Genomic DNA, 24,513 nt, shown 5'->3' on the forward strand with positions numbered 1-24,513 from the left:
CGAGAGAGTGTCCTGCTTTATGAGTGGGCTTGTCAGTAATTAGAGTGAATCCTAGTGCCATCATAATATCCAATAGTGTTTGGCAGGTGTTGGATAGGGGCTTTGTGTCTATGTGAAGGTTGAAATCGCCTAGTACAATGGTGGGTTTTGCAGTATTTAAATGTGTTGTTAAGATCTCAATTAGTGGGGAGATATTTAATTTGAGGAGGCTCAGTAGGCAGTATATTAGGCAAATTTGTAAATTGATAGTTTCAAAGAGGGCAATTTCATGGTTTCTTGGCGGTGTAGTGGGTATTAGTTTTAATTTTTTTTCAATTATTAGCATTAGACCCCCCCCCTCTTTTATTTATTCTGTGGATTGAAAAGACGACATAGTTCTTGTGTGCTATTTGATTCTTTAAGACTGTGTCTGTCTGTTTTAACCATGATTCAGTGATTGCGATAAAGTTTGGTTTTGTGTCGTAGAGTAGATCTGTAATGATTGGGAATTTTTTTGTGATGGATTGTGCATTAACTAAAAGGAAGGTTAGCATTAATAAGTTGTTTGACAGAGGATTGTTTGGGATTTTGGTCCTTTTTATTTGTATGAGGTTACTAGGCTTTGTATGTTTTGTTTTTTCTGTTTGTTGTGTTTCTATTTCTATGTGCTATTGTGAATTATCTCCATATTTACCTTTGTTTAGGCAGGTTGTGATTGTGTGTACTACCGGTTCTTGTCGTTTGTTGTCTCTATCCATGTTTGTCCAACCTGGGTTGGTTATCTATTCGTCTTATGTCACCAGGTTTCTCAGTGGCGTACAAAGGGGCTATAAATAGTGTTATTGTGACTTACTCTTGATAAATAGCTGAAATAAATGGGTGCAGGTAACAGCCATACACATGATGTTTGTGCTGGTTATAAAATTGGAAGTTGTGTGCATAAATGCTGCCCCCCCCCCCCCCCCCCCCCCCCAGAATGCCTCTATCCTGTCCTGCCCTATCCCGCCCGTTTTTTTAAGTGTGCCGATTTGTTTGCACACAGTACCTATGAGCATAAGTGCGAGGTTTATAAAATAAGTCACTCACATGTGATAGATGTGTGTGCATGCATCCCTTTTTTCTTTTTAGCTCACCCTTTAGAGCAGTGGTTCTGAACAGGTGCGTCGCCACATTTCTTGGTCCCCCGCTGACCCAGCTGCTCCCCCTACCTGAGCGAAATAGGTCCTTCGCCCGGGCTTAAAATGCTGATAACCCCGGGTGGAATGCGGCAGGACAGCTGGAGTCAGTGGCACCGGCATGCTCTCTCCCCCCCCCCCCCCCCCCCCACGGCCCGGAAGAGGAAGTGGTGAGCAGCGGGGTGTGTGGGAAGAAAAGACCATGCTAGCATGGGCAGTGTCGGCCAGAAGAAGAGAAGAGAGGTGCAGCCTGAGGCATGAGCAGTGCGGCTCGGAGAAAAACATAGAACAAGGTCAACCACCACAGCCGATGGGACTCCTTTCTCTGCGAGGGCTGAAAGTGAAGGAGGTTGCTGCTGCCTTTAGGGTTGGGAGGAGGCTGCTGCTAGTTTGGGGGAGAGGGGGGAAGAGTGAGTGAATGAGCAAGCATATGTGGTTGACATCCTGTGTATATGTTGTGTGTGTGTGTGTGTGTGTGTGAGATAGCATGTATGTGAATGATTGAGAGCCTGTATATGTGAAAGAGAGTATGTGTGTGATTTGAGAGCTGGTTTAGGTGAGGGAGCATGTGAGTATGTGATTGAGAGCCTGTGTGTAAGCATGTGAATGAGAGTCTGTGTGAGAGAAAAAGACAGCATGTATGTATGTGTGTTAGCGTGAAAAGATAGCATGTGTGTAATTAAGAGCCTATATAAGTGAGAGAGAAAAAGCATGTGTATATGTGAGCGATTGAGAGCCAGTGTGAGAGAGAGAGAGGAGAAAGTTGTAAGCAAACCATCCCTCCTGCTAATTCAAAGCAATCTCAGGGCACCTGGATATCAAACGTTCCCAGGTATGCAGAGCAAAATATTTTTTGTATCCTTATTAGTTTTCATTATTGGGCCTTTGTGTCTGCTATTTTGAAATATTTTATTGATATCTAGAAATTTTTTATATAAGTTTCTAATTATTGGATATTCCATTCATCAGCTGTTTTGAAATAATTTGTTCTTTTTATTAGTATGGTTTTACTGCTACTGATTTTATATTTCTTGATTTGTTTTAAAAGGATAGGTGATGTTTCTTTTTTCCTTTGTTACATTGCATACAGAGACCGTGGCTTGTGGTTTCCAATTCAGTTTTTGTCTGCATGCTTGTAGCTATGCGTTTTGGTCTATTTATTCTTTATTAGGTGAGGGTCAGCACATGTGATTTAGGGTGAGGTTTTCTGCTGGAGTGTAGTTTCTGTGTAGGGCTGTATAGCAGCCTGACTTGGTCCTTTTTCCTAATAGGAGATGTATTGGTGTCTTAAGGCCTGGTGTAATATTTCAGTGTTGCCTTTTCTTAGGTAAGGTGGCTACTGTTTAAGTGGTGCTGTTTTGGTGTGGAATGTTTACTATTTATGCAATTTCTGTTCAGACAGAATATGTATCTTTCCCTTGTGTCATTCTTAACAATAAAAATAATACTGGACCTTTATTTTTTATTTCCGCCGTGAATTGTAATGAGCAGCGTCACACGTGAGCGTGGTCTGTCAGGTGTGTCACGATGGGAAAAAGGTTGAGCACCACTGCTTTAGAGCACAGTTATTAACCCATTGCATTGAAATTAGCCAAGGCTCGTTCAGTTCTTAAAAAAAACAACAAAAAAAAGAACTTTGATGTGGCATTTTATGAAAATTTCCTAGCACTCAGACAGATGAATCCAGAACCAGTGGGTTGTGCACCTCTACCAGCAGATAGAGACGGAGCAAAGCTGACGTCACAGTATATATACCCCTGCAGTGACATCAACCTGCCAGTATTCTCCGTCTCCAGCAGATGGTGGATGTACATCTCCCTACTGGGGATTGCTTCAAGTTTTAGAAGGAGAAATAAAAGTTTTTTAATTCACCCTGCTTTACTGAGGTGATACCAAATGGTCCCTCCCCCAGTTGAGAATTCCTGAGGTGATTTCTGTGGTCCTCAGATGAGTGCCTTGGTCCAGTAGCTGGTTTTCTTCAGCTGTTAAAAAGCTGAAAGGCAGCAGGTGCAGAAAGCAGAGTGTGGTGGTGGCGGCGGCGACATATGCCCTCTCCCCTTGCAGCCGGAGGCCATCTCTGTTCTCAGTCAGGAAAGGCTGAGCTCAGGTAAGTTTAATAAAAAAAAAAAAAAAAAGAATAGAAGCGTTGTTCCCTTACCTCCAGTACCCGTGCTCAGCGCACCATTCCGACGTATGTTCCGAGGGAGGTTAAGGGACTTAGGCAGCCTGGGTGGGCTAGGCCCCACTGTTAGGCTTTTCTCTGTGCGCGGTGTGTTCGCGTGCTTTTTTTTTCTGCGCGCTAGGCTGCCCTGTTCAGGCCCATCGGTGTGTGCAAGTGCGTCTGGCTGTGCATCCTAGTTGTGCACCCAATTTTTGGATGCTTAGTCAGATACCTGCTTGGGTGCCCAGGTGATAGAGGCTTCTGTGTTAGGCACGCTTGCCTGAGCACACAGTTTGGGCCGCATTGTGTGCTTAAGTTTGGAAGGGCGGATGTGCGCCTAGTTTTGCGATGCCTAGCCTTGGGTGACCTAAATTTTATGTTCCTAAATTTTACAGCATTGATTCAACTGGACGCACACCTTCAGTCGCGTGTTAAGCATACTGACAGACTGATGCCTGTTGATAACAAACCTAAGCGCCTTTCCCTCTGCTGCCTGTCATATTCGGGCTTCTCAGTCTGATGTGCCCTCTAACTTGTGTCAGCATTGCTTAGAGGCTAAGGGAGAATTATCCTCCTCTGATTTTACTAAGCCTGGTTCTTCCCAGCCTGATGACGGCCTGGGTAAAGACATGTCAGGAGGGACACCTGACCTTGGAACTCCCTTAACTGGTTTGTCAGTGGGGGAAAGTATCTCAGTGGGCACAGCACAGGTGCCTTCTGGTTTTGGCATGGTTCCTTCTGTTTTTTCTGGAGTAGAATTTGTTTTAAGGATTGCAATCCTTTCTTCAGGAGCAGTCCTCAGCCCTGCCCAGTCCTGTCAGGTCAGAGTCTCAGGCAGTGACCTCTCACGTGCACGGTACTACTGATAAGCGCTGAAGTACACCTAGATCGGCAGCCGGTCCTCATGATAGGAATCCAGAGAGCATGGATGATGAGGCCGATCCTGACGCTCTGGAGGACGGGGAAATTCCTCTGGGACTGGAACCATATAAGACTATGTTGCGATTCTTTCATAGAGATGAGGTACCGGCTCTGTTTTCCCAGACATTAAAGATGCTGGGAGTACCTGGGGCAGATTCCATGACTGGGCCAAAGAAAAATCCCATTTTGGTTTCTTTGCATAAAGCCTTTTATATTTCTCTATTATGGAGGCCATTAAAAAATTGATTGATCATGAGTGGGATGCCCCCCCCCCCCCCCCCGAGGCTAATTTCAAAGGAAGTCAGGCTCTGGAAGGGCAGGTACCCCCTGGATCCAGTGGCGAGAGAGCGTGTGCATTTTCTGAAAGTGGATGCGCTTGTCTGTACCATCTGCAAGATGATGACTATCCCCGTGGAGGGAGGAGCGGCCTTGAAGGATGTGCATGTTAGGAGGATTGAGGCCATCCTTAAGCAAGCGTTTGAAGCAGGAGCAATGACCTTGCAGATAGCTTCTTGTTGTTACTTGGTGGCTCGCTCTTGTTTTACTTCTCTCTCAGGAGGCTGATGAATCTGGAGTGAAGTCCAGGGCAGTTATGAAGCCAGCAGCCGCCTTTTTGGCAGATACGAGCTGCGATTTGGTCTGCACCTCAGCCAGAGGAAAAACCTTTTCAAAGTACCCTAATAGCAGTTTAGAAATCCAGATAGCTTTGTGTGAAAAACCAAAGTCTTCTCTTAAAAAAAAAAAAAAAAAGCAAAATCTTTTTTCTTCTTACAAGCATTTGATAATGGATTATAATTCCCTTTTACTTTGACAGGTTTTATGCTCTCTTGCTAATTTTTTTGTTTTTAACTGATTGTAATCTGTTTTTTTTTAATTTTGTCACTCTTGTTTTTTATTTTCTTTATGTTCGCTACTTTTATTGTGCTTTGAATTGTATTTTTATTGTAAATTAAATTGATTTGTATTGAAATAAATACGATTAATCAAATTTAAAACTAACAAGACAGGACATCCTGTCCTGGATGCCCCCAGGCACTTCCCTTCAGTATGACAAAGTTCCCTATTTTGCAGTTGGCTCCCTGAGAATGCTGTAGTTATTAATGAATTTGATCACCAGGGTTCATTGCTAAATGACTTACTTATACGAATCTGGTGACTTTGTTACATTTGTTGGTGTGGATGGGCAGATTAGATAGGCCATATGGTCTTTTTTTTTTTTTTCTGCCATCATGTATGATGGCAGAAACATTTGATTCACTGAATAGGAATGTTAAGACTAAAATTGGGATGAATGGGAAGTTCCTGGATACAGATAAAAGGAAAGAATAGAAAAGCTACTGAATCTTGCCTAGAACTGCAATCTTAAGGATTTCAGCATATCTTGCATACTGCTCTATAGAAATAAGTACTAGAATAGAGTAAAGCCCTGCCGATGATGGTGAGAAGGTTGGGTAGTCTAATCTTGTGTTCATGACTGTACTGGTGAGAGGACAGCCATCTGTGCCATGGCAGCATTGGTAGGATACAAGTCAGGCAGCACTGCTTCATTTGAAACTTAAGTCGGCCAACATGTTTGACTTATTCAGCAGATGTATTTTTCACCTTGACATGGGAGAGATTTTAGTGATGGGCTTGAAGCTCTTGGTGGTAGGAACATATGCAGTCCATTAGTTTGTTGCAACATCATCAGTTTCAGAGAATGATTGGCACTTGCTTTAATAATATCATTTGCCAGATTTAGTAAGTAGGTTGTCAATTAGCATCACAAAATTTGTATTCATTATACAGTAACAGGAAAGAAAGCAGTAGGTTTCTGTTTCTTGTAGGTGGTTATCCATTTAGGCCTAATTGCTGTAGTGCTGTTCTTTTATCTCTGCTGATCGAACAGTGCTAAATAAAATTAATCCATTATATTTGATGTCTCCTAAATATGTTGCTGAAAGCATGGGCAATACAAACTTTGTTACAGATTTGTAAAATAAATTTTTAAATAGCCCTGCTATACTGTTTTACACAGGTCAAGGTTTACTTTTCTTTCACCCTTCCTTTAATTTCTTTTAAATCCAAGCTGCTCACTTTCCAGGGCTCATGCAAATTAATATCTGCCACTGAGGAAGCATCTGTTTGACTAACGGGGGTCACGGTAAGACAAGGGAGCCTCATTCAGAACCCTTTGCAGGGCAGAGGAGACTTCAGCCCGAGGACTGGACTGTTTGTAGTGTAATCCATTTCTTTCAGTCTCTCATGGCATGCTGGTTAATTTACAGGGCTGTGCAATTAGATATCTGTCCCTATACTGAAACAGAGGTTAACAACATCTAAAGTGATAACTTTTTTTTTTTTTTTATTGGGTTAACTCAATTCATTTCTTGGCTAGCTGTTGGGAGCTTATAATTCCTCCTTCAGATCCCAAACAAGATGGAATGTGTTGAATAACTGTCTTAAAGTCAAATGTTTGAACCCTTGAAGAGGGTAAAATGTAGGTCTCCTATTAGTTCAATGTCTAATGTAGTCGTCTTGCTCCCATCCCACTGAAGAATATAACACTTGTATTTACTTTTTTTGTTTCTTTTTAATATAGATACATTGAAAATTATCCACCAAGCCCATGGTTCTAAGGTACGTGAGTGCAGCAAATCCTGTTCATTATAACGTATAAAGAATATTCAGTTCAGTACAGGCCCATCACCCTCTCCTGACTCTATGCTTTCCATCTTGCTGCCCCCTCATATGCCTGGATCAAAAGAACATGAGAAATTGCCATGCTGGGTCAGACCAAGGGTCCATCAAGCCCAGCATCCTGTTTCCAACAGAGGCCAAACCAGGCTCCAAGTACCTGGCAAGTACCCAAACACTAATAACCTCTTCCTGAACATAACCAGATCAGTCCAGAAAAGTGGGTTTTGTATCCCTACCAGCAGGTGGAGTCAGAGAACAATTAGAACTTTGGGCACTGCTACATAACGAGTGCCACCTGCAGTCACTCAGGGTTACTTAGTATTTTTTTAGGGATTTCTTTTTCCTCTATCTCAGCTGCGCTTCCTGAGGTGTTAGGCACCTTCGTGGGCCATCCCTCACTGGAAGCAGGGCATCCAAGGGGTTGGACACCCCTGTCTGTGTTTCGCCCGCAAGTTCTTGGGAGTGGAAGGCCAGGGGCTTCTGGTTTCTTCACACCAAAGCTGCTATAGCTGCTCCTTTTCCTTCTGCCTTTGTTGCCGTTTCATAAAGTTTAAAAAAAAAAAAAAAGGGGGGGGGGGGAGAGCTGAGCCGGCGGACATCTTTTCTGAGGTAAGGTGTCGGTGCAGAGAGAGGCTGTAGATAGCAGCCATTTCAAAAAAGGAGCAGCGTGTTCCCTCTTAGCCCGGGGCTCAGGGTGATTTCTAGAGGAGGAGGGTAAGTTGAGCTTTCAGCCCGTGTATTTTTCAGCGCATTTCGCCGTTTTTTTCGCCGCGTTTCAGCACTATTGTGCTGGGGACTGTTTTGATTTTCTTTTGGCCTCCCGGGCCGACGGAGTGCATGTTTTTTGACGACAGCTGTTTTTTCTCCCCTCAGGCAGACCGCGTGGCTACGTGGCCGAATTAATGGGCCCTCGTACAAAATCACTGGCCCGCCGTGCTTGTGGTGTGAGCGGGCATGCACTGGACTCAGCTGCCCTTTGCGTGGCTTGCTCCTCCGGCATGGAGGGCTCGTCGGCACTGACCGAACCCCCCCATGGGGGGGGGAGGGCGTTGCTCCACGGCTCACTTGAGGAGGATTCCCCACCCGTTTTGGCCCCTGTGGGGGATGATATTGTGGACGGTGCCACCCCACACGATTCTCCTGAGGAAATAGGAGACCCGGAGGAGTTTTCCCCGGAATTTATTTTACTTCCTGGCTAGGAGGTAGGCGGTGCCGAAGAGACTGGGACATATGGGAATCCTGTCAGTGCCTCCAGCGAAGAAGGCTCGCGGCTTGGATCCGCAGCAGCGTCCAGGGGATCCCTCTCCCCAGACAAGGGGATTCCTCCCGAGTGCCACAGGACCCGGGAGCGGGTGCAGACACTGCGGCAGACTCTGGGACGGGTCTGGGAGTATATCCAGATCTGACTCCTGATCCAGGGGACGTGGATCTTGATGATGACGACCTCCCTCCAGCCGAGGGTGATGATCCCAGCGTGGTCCGCCTTTTCAAGCGTGAAGAGCTCTGTCCTCTCATTCCACAGGTCTTGGACGTCCTGGGGCTTAAAATTTCTCTATGAGGAGTCAGACAGTGAGGGAGTTAATCCTGTTCTCAATGGTATCTGAGGTCCGACAACTTCTTTTCCGCTATCTAAAAAGGTCCGCAAACTAGTCTCCCGGGAATGGGATACTCCTGATGCGGGACTGAAGGTGGGCAGGGCTATGGCAAAGCTTTACCCTATGTCCTCGGATGTTTTGGATTTTCTGAAGATTCCAAAGGTAGATGCAGCAGTTTTGGCGGTCACTAAAAAGACCACTAACCCAGTAGCTGGGACCGCGGCACTGAAACATATGCAAGACCGCAAACTTGAGATCCAGCTAAAGCGAGTTTAAGTAGCTGCCTTAAGTCTTTGGGCGACAGTTTGTGCTAGCCTTATGCAGAGGGCGTGTCTGTGTTGGGTTCAAGATTCCACCTCCTCCTCCATTTCCGGTGGCAGCGGAGCGCTTCAGGCCGCTCATTTAGAGGTGGGCATCGCTTATGTGGTGGATGTGCTGTATGACCTCATGCGGACGCAGCTCGGAGTATGGTATCAGTGGTGGCGGTGTGTCGCCTCCAATGGCTGTGGAATTGGGCAGCGTATTTGTCCTCAAAGTCTCAGCTTTGTAACCTCCCCTTTAAAGACAAGCTTCTGTTCGGGGATGACCTTGATAAGCTGGTAAAGCTACTCGGAGAGTCCATGGGCCATACGTTGCTGGAAGATAGGAGGTCTTCCAAGAAGGTTTTTCCGCCTCGGGCTAGTTTTCGGGACTCTCGCCGGTATCGAACCACCAGGTATTCCGCGCCTTCTGCTTCCAAACAGACGCCAGCAGTCCTTTCACGGTGGTCGCTGCTCCGGCAGAGACTCTGGAAACCTCAGTGCCGGAAACAGTAAATCCTCCCAATGAAGCCACTGGCACCCATTCCGTCGTAGAAGCTGTTGGAGGCAGATTATCCAGCTTTTACACGGAATGGGGAAGAATCACTTCGGATCACTAGGTCCTGGAAGTGATCAGAGACTGCTACGCTCAAGAGTTCTCGTGACCAGTTCAGGAGGTATTTGTGGAGTCCCGCATGGCATTCCACAGCAAGCAAGAGGCAGTGCGGGCCACTCTGCAGCGCCTTCTTGAGCTCAAGGCTATTGTCCCCATTCCGGAGGCTCCTCAGGGCAATGGCCGGTACTCTGTTTACTTTGTGGTTCCCAAAAAAGAGGGCACCTTTCGCCCCATTCTTGCTCTGCAGAAGGTAAACTGTTGCTTCAGATCCCTCATTTTCGAATGGAGACCTGAGGACGGTAATGGCTGTGGTCCGAAAAGGAGAGTTTCTGGCATCCCTGGACCTCACGGAGGCGTATCTACACATACCAATCCGGTTGAGCCATCTGAGGTTTCTGCGCTTCAAGGTCTTGGGACAGCACTACCAGTTTCGGGCCCTTCCATTTGGCCTAGCCACAGCTCCTCGAACTTTCACCAAGGTGTGATGGTGGTGGTAGCTGCCTTCCTTGTGAAGGAAGGGATTTTAGTCCATCCTTACCTGGGCGACTGATTTGTGCAAAGTCTCGGGAGGACTGCTAGAGGTCTGTTAGTTTGGTGATGCTCACCTTGCAGGTGCTTGGTTGGGTCGTCCATGTTCAGAAGAGTCATTTGCAACCCACCCAAGATCTTGTTTACTTGGGCGCGCAAGGAGTTTCTGATGGCGGACTGAGTAACAAAGTTGCAAAGCCAGGTCCAAGCCCTGCTTCGGAGGAAGAATCCCACCGTCTGGTATCACCTACAAGTTCTGGGATCCATAGCTTCCACCTTGGACTTAGTGCCATGGGCATTCGCTCACTTACGACCATTACAGTGTGTACTTTTGTCATGATGGAATCCGGTGTTGGAACAGTTCCACGTGCCAATGTGTCTTCTGCCAGAATACAGAGCCAGTCTGTCGTTGTGGCTATCGCATGACAATCTGGAGCGGGGGGTGGACTTGGACCCTCCGCATTGGCTAATAATATCCACAGATACCAGTCTTTCTGGTTGGGGTGCAGTGTATGCAGATAGATCAGCCCAAGAGCTATGGTCGCCGACGGAGCAATCTTGGTCCATCAATCGTCTCAAGACAAGAGCTGTTCGACTTGCCCTACAAGCATTCCGACCCTAGATTCAGGGCAAAATGGTTTGTGTTCTCCGACAATGCGATGACGGTGGCTTACATCAACCGTCAACGAGGGACAAGAAGTCCCGTGGTGGCTCTCGAGGCTTGACTCCTGTTTGCCTGGGCGGAGCGTCATCTCAAGGGAATTGCAGCTTCTCATGTCGCCGGAGTGGAGAACATGCAGGCGGACTTCCTCAGCAGACAGCAACTCAATCCAGGAGAGTGGGAACTGTCCTCCAAAGCGTGGAACCTAATTTGCGCCAGATGGGGCATGCCACAAGGGGCTCGACGCTCTGGTGTGTCTGTGGCCCATGGGGACTCTGTTTTATGCCTTCCCGCCGTGGCCACTCATCGGGCGTCTTCTCCGTCGAATAGAACTCCATCCGGGCAGGGTGGTACTGGTAGCACCAGAGTGGCTACGACGCCCATGGTTCACGGATTTGGTTCGCATGGCTCTAGAAGGTCCATTGCAGCTTGCTCATCTGCCGCATCTTCTTCGGCAGGGACCCATATTTTCGGATCGAGAGGATCACTTCTTTCTCGCGGCTTGGCTTTTGAGAGGCGACATTTACGCTTGAAGGGTTATTCTGAGCAGGTCATTTCCTCCCTTCTTCAGGCTCGATGCCTGGCCATTTCTATGGCTTATGTTAGATTCTGGAAGCTTTTTGAGTCATGGTGTCATGAGCGGGCATGCGATCCGTTGTCTGTGGGTGTGTCTCAGGTGCTGGACTTTCTGCAACAGGGGCTCGCTAAGGGATTAGTGTTCAATTCACTTAGGGTACAGGTAGCGGCTTTGGGTGCTTTATGGGTCAGAGTTAATGGCCGTTCGCTTGCACTTCACCCGGATATCTCCTGATTTCTCAAAGGGGTTAAACATTTGCGTCCTCCCGTCCGTTCTATTTGTCCGGATTGGAGTTTGAACCTGGTACTTCGTGTGCTATGTGGACCCCCTTTTGAGCCTATCCGCAGAGCTTCTCTGAAGGATATGACCCTAAAAACGGTGTCTTTTTTGGTGGCCAATTGTTCGGCTTGTTGCATTTCGGAATCCAGGCGCTGTCATGTCGGGATCCTTTTCTTCAAATTTACGATGATAGGGTATCACTTCGTACGGTCCCGTCCTTTGTCCCGAAGGTCGTTTAAGCCTTTCATGTCAACAAGACGGTCGAACTTCCAGGTTTTCCACAGTGGTCTCAGGAGTCCTCTTAGGGTACAGACCTTCATCTTTTGGACGTGCGCTGCATTCTTTTACATTACCTGGAGGTTACTAATGCCTTCCGACATTCCAATCACTTATTCATCCTCTTTGGGGGCCCTAAGCAGGGTGACAAAGCATCTAAGCCAACCATATCACGTTGGGTTAAGGAAGCCATTGCTTCGGCATACATTGCCCGAGGTAGTCAAGTTCCTTTGGGTCTCAGAGCTCATTCCACCAGAGCCCAGGCTACGTCCTGGGCAGAGTGTCAATTACTGTCGCCTCAGGAGATCTGTAGGGCAGCTATGTGGTCCTCTTTACACACTTTCACTAAGCATTACCGACTGGATGATAAGGCTTCTGATGCATCGTCCTTTGGTGAGAGTGTTCTGTGTGCAAGTCTTTCGGGTTCCCGCCCAGTGTAGGGTGGCTTGGGTACATCCCACTTTTCTGGACTGGTTTTTACCTTCTCATTTTCGTTCCTGTAATATCACAGATCAGTCCAGAGGTCCATCACTTTCTTCAGATACCAAAAGACTGTCTTGGTCAGAACCTGCTTAAGTTTTTTATTGTTGAAGCTCCTTTTTTTGCAGACATGATTCATGGAGCAGTTTTTAGCAGTTGTTCGGTCTGGTTTTTGCCAGCAGCGAAGTGGTAGTCCGGAAATTTGGTTGGGGCTTGGGTACAGGTCAATACTGAGTGACTGCAGGTGGCACTCTCGTTATGTAGCAGTGCCCAAAGTTCTAATTGTTCTCTGACTCTACCTGCTGGTAGGGATACACAATCCACTTTTCTGTACTGATCTGTGGTACTACAGGAATGAAAATTAGCAGGTAAGAACCAATTTTCATTTATATGGAAGAGACTTCCTGAGCTGCTGTGTCATGCCCTCTGTCTATCCAGCCTACAATCCCACCTATTTGAGGCTGCTTTTATTAAACCCTGGCTCTTCTGATCCAAGCCTTATTGATTATAGTCATGTTTTCTATAAACCTCTTATATGCATGCCTAGATTGTAAGCTCCATGTAGCAGGGTCTCTCTCTTGTGTATCTGTATGGTACTGTATATGCCTATTAGCTCTATTGAAATTAGAGGCAGCAGCACCAAGCTGATAGGTCAGAACATAAGAATTTGCCATAATAGATCAGATCAAAGGTCCATCAAGTCCAGCATCCTGTTTCCAACAGTGGCCAATCCAGGATACAGAAGAACATTGGGCCCTGATCCTCTATACAAATGTCTCTTTCACGAACTTTCTGCTGTTAAAATCCCTTATTGTTTTTTCATAGTTGACAGGCATCAGGGAATCTGTGGACGGGCCCTGAGATTGCAGCATGCTAGGGCTGTCCCAGTTGTAAAAAAGTCAAATTTAGAGCATTTATTCCACTGTTGACTTGCTTAAAGTGATCAGAAATGCATTTTCTTATTTCCTCCGAAGCTGAATAGACTCTAGTATTGGACATGATTTAGCGCTCGTGATTCTTACTGCATTCAAACAGATGTGGCAAAGAGCTTTTTTTTTTTTTTAATTATCTCACGCTCCATCAATGCATTTCTTTTTATATTAGTGCCCTGAAAGTTGTCCTAGACTGTGAAAGTGCTAAAAAAAAAACCAACCCTCAATTTAAAAAATGTAATAAATGTTATCTTACTTCTGCCCATGTTTAACTGTTTCCAGACCAATGAGCTGGTGGTGAGTTTGGAAGATGATGAGAGGCTCATCCTGAAAGATGAATCAACTCTGAAAGCAGCGGGAGTAGGTAAGGGGGCGATTGTGTTATTGACTTGTGCGTGTCATTCTGCTGATGACCTGGGGATGATGTTTGGATAGGCTACCGACGAGTAAATGTTATTCCTGCCGTTCTTGATGGTAGTGGATAATTAGTGGGAGGAGGGGGAACAGGGCGGCATGTCCTGTTCGTTTGGTGCTTTGAATGCAAATTGTGGTTTGCAGGCATGCGTGGAATACTGCCGGACATAATTTAAAGTGATTGACAGGAAGGTTATTAGTATCACACGTACTTTAACCTACCTGTGACGTGTTTTGTTTAGTAATTGTAAGTAGTGCATCTAACGTGGAAGATGTAAAGGACTGAGTTTGTCTTAGTATGCAGCAGAGGTTTTGATGATTTATACAAAACCTGCTCCAGACAGCACTGGGGAGCTATAGTCACTAACTGGAAGATGAAGCTAAGTGCCAAATTTTATTCCTGGGTTGATGTCTTTCACTTTTTAATGCGGTGACAGTGGGTATTTGGGCCGGAGATCTGCAGCAAATTACAGCTTGAATACTCGTTGCTTGTAATGATCACCACTTGATGTCACTGTGGCTCCTCTAGAACTCATCTGAGAAAGAGAAGCTGGCAGTGAAGTAGCTACATCTTATTGCAATTGGTTAATTTTGTTTATACGTCTCAGAAGCAGATAATAGGATTGCTAAGTGTCACCAAGTACTTGCACCCCACAAAAAACAGGCAAAGGTTAGTATTTCCAAAGCAACTTTTTTATTCCTTATACTTGCTTAATTTCCCCTCTGATACCTTCCTCCTTAGGTCCAATAAAGGAGCTGCCTGCTCCAGTAAAATCCACAAAACCCTATAAGTAATACAACAGCTGTCAGAGATGAGGAATCCCTGGCCTGCCCATTTGTCCCCACCTGCAGTGTCGCCGTAGATCTCATTCGATCTCCAATTTTTTTCCTTTCCTTGCCCTTACCGCAACGGCTTCTGGATCTGCCCCATGCTGCAGTATTGTCCCTGTTTTGGGTTAGTCACCTCGGCTGGTAGATAACTCAGACCATTTACTTACCTTCTCAGCTTTGCTTAAGTCAGTGCATCAGCCTAGCAGGTGCAAAATCTGCATAGCTTAACTTGCTACCTCTCATTGTAGAATGTTAAAATACAGAGCTAAATCACCCTTAAGAGGCAAAAATAACATTACAAGAAAGCGTATGTAGCATAGCATGCCACTGAAAGCGTTCTGCTGTGGTAGACTATACCAGTTTCAAAGGTTTGGATGGATTGGTACATCTCTCCTATTTCAGAGCCTACTTTCATCTATACTAATCGCCAGAGTTTTATATGACAAGATCTCGTAGTCCAAATCTAATCTTTTTTTTTTTTTTTAACCTTCAGTAGATACAATATAAAGGCAGTTTTCATTTGTACACCACTATGGCACCTGTTCCTGGAATTAGCAAACCACGTTGTAGATAAGCTGCAGCTGTCCGGCTTTGCTGGGGTTGCCTATGTCAGAGGTAGGATGTTAGGTGAGATGGATCTCTTTAGGACTGATCCAAAATTTGGCTGGATATGCTGTGGGTATTTTTTTCCTGACAGCACAATGCAAAGAAGGATCACAGTCTTCAGTCTGTACTCTTTAGAATATGGGACATGCTGTCACGCACACTGATGAAAGGCTGATGTCGCAAGGCCTGCTGTATACAGAAAGGTGCAGTAAAGTAGCATGGCTGTAAGCATGATCACATCATGGTAGCGGAGAAATACTGGGATAATGACCCTGACAGAATTGCCGAGAATGAAGGGGTTGTGATCACACGGGATATTCAATTTCTAATCCATAAAATGCTCAATGCTAGAAAACCGGACCTAGCAGTAAAGCAGCAAAACACAAGAATGGCATTAGTGATAGAAGTGCCAGTACCAAGCGACTATTTTAAACTATAGAAGGAGAGAGAGAAGATCCATCAAATACCAAGAGATGCAATCAAAGACCTAAAAAAGTGGCAGAAAGATACAGAAATAGCTTCAATAGTCTTGGCTGCCACTGTTCTGATTAAAAAGAATTTCCAAGCGCACCTTGTGTCGTCATTACATATTATATCTGGGAATAAAAACGGGTTTCTGCTATTGTCTCCCCCACCCCTAACGAGAGCAGTAATACATTTACAGTAACTGTCTTATGGGAGACCCAGGTTCAATTCCTGGTTTCTGTTCCTAGGGCCAGCCGTCGCTGGGAATGCTGCAGTGGAAAAATTGACAGCCCCTGGAAGGGAATGCTAAGGCATTGCTGGAAAGAGACCTGTGTGCTACTATTTACATAGAAATGTAGTACATGATGGCAGAAAAAAAAAGACATCTGACCCATCCAGCCTGCACAATTGTTCTGTCCATACTATTAGGGCTATGTCCCAGCTGCCAGCCACAGTATATGCCCACCTGAAAGATTTCTCCTTATCCAGGGCAGTCTTTTTGGGGTTTTTTTCTTCCTCCCTTATACTTCACTATCTTGGGTAGCAAACTTAGTCGTCCCCCCAGTATGCACCTTTCCATGGCTAACCACAAGGCTCTATAATAATCGAAATAGCCAGCAACACTAATGTGACTGTTGCCTAAGCATCTGGTCGCCTCCTGTCCCCCACATGGCCTGCTAGACAAACCGGACTACATGAGCACCTGCATCTCTGGTCGGACTTCACTTGTACTGGCATTAGAGGGGAAGCGAAGGAGTAAAAATGGGGACAACTCCTGGCTAGTGGCAGATGAAGGCTCACGATCATATAAACTGAGTTGAGCTGGAAGCCCGAGAGAGCAGAAGGAAGCTGTCAGGCTCTTGTACAACAAATTATAAACAAATTAAAAAAAAAAAAAAATCCTCGGGAAATTTCTGAAAATATAAAAGACCAGAAGTGAAGGAGCCCACAAGCCACTTATGTTCTTTAGAGATGTGCAATAACAAAATGGAAATACAGGATTTATAATCCTTTTCACACAAAATACTTCATTAGGAATATTATATTGAGGCATTGTGTATACAGAGCAGCCCAGTCATAGTAACATAGTTATGATGGCAGATAAAGAAAGACCAAATGGTCCATGCAGGCTGCCCAGCAAGTTGCTTATGGTAGTTACAGCTGCTCCATGCAGGTTACCCCCATGCAGAAATGTTATACCTAATATTAACATAGGTTATCCCCTTTCTTCATGTCCAACCTCAAGCCTTTAGGGATCTGCAGTGTTTTATCCCATGCCCTTTAGAATTCATTTACTATTCTCATCTTCATCACCTCTCCTGGGCGGGCCTGCCAGGCATCCACCACTCTCTCTGTGAAGAAATATTTCCTGTTGTTGGTTCTGGGTCATCACTTCTGGTGTTTCATATCGTGACCTCTAGTTGTACAGTTTCTTTCCAACAGAAAAGGTTTTAAGTTTGTGCATCATTAATAGCGTTCAGGTATCTGAAGTCTGTATCCCGTCTCCCCTGCACCTCCTCCAGAGTATACATATTTAGATCCTTCAGCCTCTTCTCATAGGTCTTCCAAAACACATGTCATTTTGGTCACCTTCCCCTGGACAGCTTCCATTATATCTCTATCCTTTTTGAGTTACTGAACACAGTATTCCAAGTGAGGCCTCACCAAGAGACCTGTACAAGGACACTATCACCTCCTTTTTCCTGCTGGTTATTCCTTGGTCCGTGCAGCCCAGCATCCTTCTGGCTTTAGCTACCACCTTGATACATTGCTTTGCTGCCTTTAGATCGCCAAACACAATCACTCTAAGGTCCCTCTCCTAGTCCAGGAACATTACCTATTATATACAGATCTTTTGGATTACTGCATGCCAGATGCATGACTGCATTTCTTGGCATTTAACCCCAGCTGCCAAATCTTCAATCATTGTTCAAGCTTTCTTAAATCACTTTTCATTCTCTCTTATCCTTCAAGTGTGTCTACTCTGTTTCAGTATCATCCACAAAAAGTAAATCATTTCCTTCTAACCCCCCCCCGCAAAGTTGCTCACAAAGATATTGAACAGAACTGATCCCAAAACTGATCGTAGGCACTCCACTTAACACAGTTCTCTCTTCAGAGCAGGTTCCATTTACCATTGCAGGTGGTCTCCTGTCAGTCAAGCAGTTGGCAATCCTCTCCACCAACCTGGCACCCACTCCTGTGTTCTGAGTGAGCTAATTCTGTAACTACTTCTTATTGTGCCACGGTTGAATGGCTCTCTCTGCCTTACACCTTCAGTTTGCAGGTGAAAAGACTGCCCATTGAGCCTTGCAGGGCCTGAGCTGCTTCTCGTGCTGCGCATTGGTTAATATCTGCATATTTAGCAAGCCCTGACCTGAATTAAGGTGATAACTGAATCACAGCCAGAAGCAGTGTTTTAAGACTCAACCATTAACAACCTCAACCTCATCCACTGCTTACGTAAAACAGCAAATCGGTTGCACCGACATAAACTAAGCCTAAACCCAAAAAAAGACAGATGCTATGGATTGGCAAACCAGCCCTTAAAAGTTGGTCCAGGGTCTTATTGCATTTTATTTTAACGCAGTGCATTATGAAACACGTTTGCTGGCTGTGGAAGATTTTTTTTAGGCTCAGCTTTGAAGAGGGAGAGAGGCTGATTGAAGGGGGGGAGGGTCTGCCCCCAGGCGTGGATAAGGCTCCACATGGGCCAGGGCATGTGTCAAGAGAGAGTTTGCAGAACACCAGACTTCAAATGGAGTAAGGCACTCACCTTCGAGAAGTAAGCAGGAGCATTCTTGCACTTATAGAAAGAGATTTGCTCTTTTGAAAATGGAGTTCATTGACCTGTCAAGTCTTTTCTAATTGCACTAATTTTTCATTATTATGTAATTTACTAATTCTGTCAGTTTCTACAGAGATATGATATGCATTTTTTTAAATTTATGCATATATATAGCACGCTATATATCAAGGTGCTGTACAGTAAATTACATACAATTACAGGAAAGGTTTTCTTCCATTTTGTGTCTGTAGGAAAAATACTTAAAAATATAGGGCCCTTAAGAGTCTAAGCAGCAACCTGAGGCAAAGGGAGATAGTGAGAGAAGCTGGATTTGAACCCTGATCTTCTGATTCACTACCTATTACTCTAACCACTAGGTTGTTCAGTATTCATTGCAAAAAAAAAACCCAAACCTGTTTCATTTGGTGAAGGTGCTGAAAGTCACTTTTTTTTTTTTTTTTTTTTTTTTTAAATATGTACGAGAGCATCAACTTCATGTTTAGTTTTCTAAGAAGCAAACATGGAAGTTCTTTGGCTTGCCTCCTTAAATTAATTCCATGTTTAAATAATGTTGAGGACTACCCGTCAGCTTGGGCTCGGCGCTGAATTAATCATGCCGCTGGCACCTTAGTTTAGAAAAGGAAGTCCTTGACCTGTGAGGTTGAGAGAAGTGTTCAGTGCTCTGAAGCTCTGTGGGTCCTCTAGCTCTTCCACGTCCCCCTGTGAATAATTAGAAGCATTTGAAGCTATTGCTGTGGAAGCTAATTTGTGCCTCTCATTTTGCATATTCTTGAAGTCTCATGCATTAAACATGAGCAGAGCAAAAAAATTAACTTCTTCAGACACAGGTTTTGATCGGTCAATGGAGAGAATGTAAAGTGATCTGTGAAATATTCTACTGATCCTCTAAGTATTAAATTATTATACCTTCAGGCTCATTTCAAGGGGGGGGGGGATTTTATCTTCTACTACTGATTTCATAATGGACCAAATGAAAATGACTGATTTGTGTAGGATTGTGAAGAGTAAGAGCTGCTTTTTTTTTTTCTGAAATCTGCAGGAGTTCTGGTGAGAATTCACACACATTCGAAGTTCCTTCCTAGGGCATGGTCAGGCTTCCACCTTTGTCCTCCCAGCATCTTTTCCTAAGCCACATGTTCATAAGAATGAAGCAGCTCTCTCTGCTTTATATGGAGCAGACTCTAGCCCTTATAAACAGGGCTTCCAAAACCTATCCGGAGACTCCACAGAAAGTTGAATTTTCAAGAAATCCACAATGAATATGCCTGCATATACTGGGTCTCTAATGTATGCAAACTAATCTCATGCATATTCATTGTGGTTATCCTGAAAAACGGACTAGCTGTAAGTTCAATAGGATAGGTTTGGAAGCACCTGCCTTAGAAAATCAACCCTTTTTTTTTCTTTCTTTTTTGCCCCAATTGACCTGATAATATGATGGAACACAATTTTCAATTTGGACAGCAGAATACATTTCCTATTCTTACTCGCTGTTAGGATTGAGCTTAGAAGGGCATGTCAAGGCCCATCATGATGGGCCCTTCGACTGGCCCCCAATGGTCAGGGTCATGATGACATTGGTTGCCAGTCGAGGGCCTACCTCCTTTGAGGAGATTTGCAAAGCTGTTACATGGAGTTCTGACCACTCACGCATGTCACGTTACGGGCTGGACACAGTCTCCCATTGGGATGGTAGATTTAGACTGTCCGACCTCTAAGTTAGTTATGTTATGTTATATTATCCAAGTTGTTCACTCCCTTGTTCATTGTAAGACATATGTTGTCATTGTTTTCTACTTGTTATAATGTAAACCGGAGTGATAAGTAATTCTGTTACCTGAACTTCGGTATAAAAAAAGTTATTTATAAATAAATAAGGTCTTTTTGAGAGGGAGAGCCCATCTTTCTACCTGCACTGGCCCATTTTTAAGGTGTCATGTTATCTTTCTGTTTGTCAATATTCTTAAAAAAAAAAAAAAAAATATGGAAAAAGGGTCTCCCCAACAAAAACATGTTTCTTGCCTGTTGGGGACTGTTGTGTTCTCCTCGCAGGCCTTAGCCGAGGGCGTTACTTATGTGATGTGGTGGACCTGCTTATCCTTGGAGGAAATAAATCTGCTGACCTATAACGGGTGTTCTTTGAAGACAACAGTTCACCAGTTGCCCAGTCCTACCCCTTCTGTGAGCTTGAATAGATTGGGAACTGAAAGCAACTGATGGGCTGCATCCTGTACAGATGCCATAAAGACCTGTAGTCTTTAACAGAAAGCTCTGAAAGTGTTAGCCTGCTCGGCACCACCTGTGGTTATGTGACCACTTGTGGTGTTAGTGAACGACTGCCTTTACAGATCGCCTGTAACAGGTCAACAGTTTGCTTTCTCCCTGAGCCAAAGCTGAAACGTTGATGTGGAAAACGTGTGCTCAGCCATTTTGTTCTCTTGTTTTTTACTTTAGCAAATGAAACAGAGTTAGCCTTCTTCTGCATGGAAGACTACAGAACCTACAAAGCCAATCCGGTTTCATCATGGTGATCTATGGGATGCTCTTGTGGCTGGACTGTGAGATGGTGCAGTCAGACTGGTCTGGATGGTGAAACAGGATATAAAAGGAGAAGATAGCTCTGCGGATACCGTTGACTGCAGAACTCTTTTTAATCTTGAGCTTCCATGTTCAGGTGGAAAGAAATTTGATGTGCACATTCTTTTCTTTTTGTGTACATATTTTTCCCTCACATTGCCTAATTCCGCTATTGAAAATAAACTCTGACCCTTAACAAGTATTGCTGTTGATTGCATTTGAGTGGATAAAGCTAGAGAAGTGTTCAGCAATTACATACAAAGAGTGCACTGTGTGTTCCAAAATCCTGGTGGTAGGTTGGTTTTTTTTTCTGTTTTATGGAAATTTTAAACTTTTCATCTGTTCTTTGAATGAAATTCAGAAAATTGGTGCCTTTTACTTTTAATCCAATGGGCATTCCATCTCACTTTATATTCTGCCTCCGTCCTGTTTTGAGAGACGTAGAGCACTCTTTGAATAGCATGAGGCTTTTTGTAGTCCCGCTCTGCCTCTATCATGTATGGATTCTAGTATTCCCCTTGTTTTTTTTTTTTTCTCTTACATCCTCCTTCATACATTAAGGGTTCCTGTTATTAAGGGACCAGAGTGTGAAAACTGCTCACTTGCTGTCCCCAATAAATTCAGATTGTTCAGCTGCTTGGAAGATGGTTATGAAGATGACAAATTCAAGGACTTTTTTTTATTTTTAATAGTCTAGCAAATTCTTATGGTTTAGCCAGATGCAGGTATTTTAAAAGGAACCTTTTTTTATACAGATATTCAGAACATCAAGATCTTTACATTCTATTTTATAGTTGTTCTCAAGTATTTTGTTCATTTTCTAATGAACATTATTCTAACAGTGATTTTACAATATAAAGAGGGGTGAAAAGGTTGCCATCTCTCATGCTGCATTGCAGGTAATGTCACACATACATACATGAGAGAGAGAACAACATATTCTGTAATGTGACTGGTATCCTCTTCCAGGACTATGTTCCTTTTGGTTATTAGCTTGTCTAGCTTTCATCACATATTTTGGACATGTATACAAATTAGTTGATGCTATCTACTATCACACAACCATGATTGAAATAAAGGAAGGGGTTAGAGGGTTCCTTAAGAAAAAAGAAATTCATTCAACCGGTGGTGTAGCCAGAAATTAATTTTTGGGGGGCCCAAAATTTTTGGGCAGTTGACATATAGGTCTAGGCCCTACTAGTTGTACTATTATTGATAAATTATGCCTCAGAGTGCACCTGACAATGGATTTCTAAGTAGTTTTATCATGAGTGATGCTTTAAAACATTTTAATTCTATTTCAAGCACTTACCAGCATTAAAAATACCTTATTCTCCTAGGACAAGCAGAATGGTAGTCCTCACAAGTGGGTGACATCATCCGATGGATCCCGGCATGGAAAACTTTTGTCAAAGTTTTAGAAGCTTCGACCAGCACACTGATGAGCATGCCCAGCATGCCACTATCTGCATGTCCACATGAGGTCCCCCTTTAGTCTCTTCTTTTCCGCGTGCAGATTCCTCGCGGTTCGTGGAGCTCCGTTCTTTTCTTAGTTTTCTCTACAAGTATCTGGTCTTTTCCAGTTTTTCCTCATCGGGTCCCCCTTCACAGTCTGTGCCTTCTCAGTGTGGTAGGTTTTTTTACCTTTTTTTTTTTTCTAACTTTTCGGTCAATTCCCAATTACTCACCACACGGTGACCACTGGTCATCGACCGCATGCTGGGTGTTTTCTCATGGCGTCGACTGGTTTTCTTCTGTGCCCGTGGACCATGTCATCACGGATCCAGATGAGGTTTGCATCCTCTGCCTGGGGGCCTCGCACGACGTCCGAGGGTGTCGTCTGTGTGACCAGATAACTCCCAAAGGCCGTCGGGCACACCTCAATAAAATAGAGAAACTTTTCGGTATCTTAAAATCTGCTCCTGCATCGGAACCCTCGATGCAGAGAGTTCACTGAGAGCCCCTAGACATGCTCCCCTCTCGCCAGTCCTTCGAAGGATCGTGGGAACGGTGTTAGATCCTCAGTGTTTTCACCGCTTTCCCGGACATCAAGGTCCTCTGCTTCCTTGGCACCGGGGAAAGACCGGGCTGAGCACCATGGGAGATCACGCAAACATAATCACCGTACGCCGTTGGCGCACGGCTCCGGGTCCGGTGTGGCATCAACGGTTGCCAGGCCGCCACCAAAGTGACACCGGCCATCGGAGGCCCCATCCTCCAATGTCCCTGGTAATCCTAGGCATTCTCCACCGATGTCTGTGCTGGGCACCATGCCACCTCGGAGACCCGAGGAAGAGCCGGTGACGCCTCGTCCCCCTCCCTCAGTCCTGGCCACACCGGACTTTCAGGAGGACTCAAACAGCAGCAACCTTATCTACAAAAAGGCAGTAAAGGCAAGCATTACACTAAGCCCTAGAACACTAATACACAACTTAGTGGGCAAACAGAACAAGGCAAACTGCTACAAATCCCTATAGGTAAACTACATGCCAGCCAAAATACTGTACCTCTGTTACACATGCACAATACAGACAGACCCCCCTACCCAATACAAAATAAGGGACTGCAAATTAGAAACAAACATGCAGACAAAACTGAAATGAAAAGCCTCAGAAACCAGATTCTGTGCATACTGCAATACTGAAGAAACAGCAAAATGCAAATATATGACATGCATTCCCAAAGATGGCATATTTCAATCGCTGAAAGTCAAAAGAATTTGTATTTGTTGTCTAATCTTATTTTCTAATCGGTTGGTGCCAGTGTCTTTTGCTCCCCTTGTTTGACTTTTCCTAATTCCTTTTTCAGGGTCTCTTTTATTATTTGTTTCTTCACTCTCCTCTTGCTTCTTTACTTCCTCCTTCATGTGCACACACACAGAAGCTCTCTCACATGCTCTGTCTCACATACACTCAGGCTCCCACTTTCATATACGCTCTCTCTCACATGCAGGTCCTCACTCTGCCCCCCCCCCCCCCCAAGCTTTTGACAGAGTCTCAAATGTATATACCCTGGGCAAATTTGGTATATCAGGCCAAATAATGGACAGAATTAAAATACTTTATAAAAATACCAAGGCTGAAATTCTAATAAATGGTCTGATACCTGAGAGATTTCCTTTGTTTAGCAGAACAAGGCAAGCTTGTCAACTCTGCCCTTAGCTTTTTATTTTAACTTTAGAACCCTTGATGAGTAAATTACTTAGTTCACCTGCTTTTTAAGGTATTCTTATAGGTAAGGAGGAGATTAAGTTAACCATTTATGGATGTTATACTTTTATTTCTAACCCTAAAAATTCTCTTCAATTAATTAGAACATTATTGGAGAATTTTGGCAAATTTTCTAGTTTTAAAGTAAATACAGATAAGTCAATAGCTTTGGATCTTATTTATTTATATTTTTATTTTCTGCTTTTCATACTTTTTTCCGCATTTCAAAGCAGATTACATTTAGGTACCGTAGGTATTTCCCTATCCCCAGAGGCACTGGAAAAAGGATGGAGAGATTCTTTTCCATTTCAGTGGGCTAAAGGGGGTTAACATGTCAAATGACTTGGGGCAATGTATGGCTTTAATACTCTTTCTGCTATTAAGAACTTGGAAAAACTTTTAACGAGTTGGCAAATACAGCTAATTAAATTGGTGTTGTCACCT

At 44.3% G+C, this 24,513-nt stretch overlaps 1 protein-coding gene across 7 annotated transcripts in view; it reads left to right on the forward strand.

Annotated features, from left to right (window-relative positions):
* The window catches only part of LOC115093501 (UPF0538 protein C2orf76 homolog), a 90,047-nt gene extending 68,665 nt beyond the window's left edge, over window positions 1-21,382 (forward strand). For 6 of the 7 annotated variants that reach the window (XM_029605319.1, XM_029605325.1, XM_029605326.1 and 3 more), the window contains exons 4-6: window positions 6,818-6,855; window positions 13,441-13,522; window positions 20,738-21,382. In XM_029605319.1, coding sequence (XP_029461179.1) covers window positions 6,818-6,855; window positions 13,441-13,522; window positions 20,738-20,814 — 197 coding nt within the window. In that variant the 3' untranslated portion in view covers window positions 20,815-21,382. The remainder of the gene's footprint in view (window positions 1-6,817; window positions 6,856-13,440; window positions 13,523-20,737) is intronic. The other variant, XM_029605322.1, reaches the window with a different exon arrangement.
* Window positions 21,383-24,513: the final 3,131 nt, after the last annotated feature.

Source organism: Rhinatrema bivittatum, chromosome 6 (genome assembly GCF_901001135.1).
Source record: "Rhinatrema bivittatum chromosome 6, aRhiBiv1.1, whole genome shotgun sequence".
NCBI classification, from domain to species: domain Eukaryota; kingdom Metazoa; phylum Chordata; class Amphibia; order Gymnophiona; family Rhinatrematidae; genus Rhinatrema; species Rhinatrema bivittatum.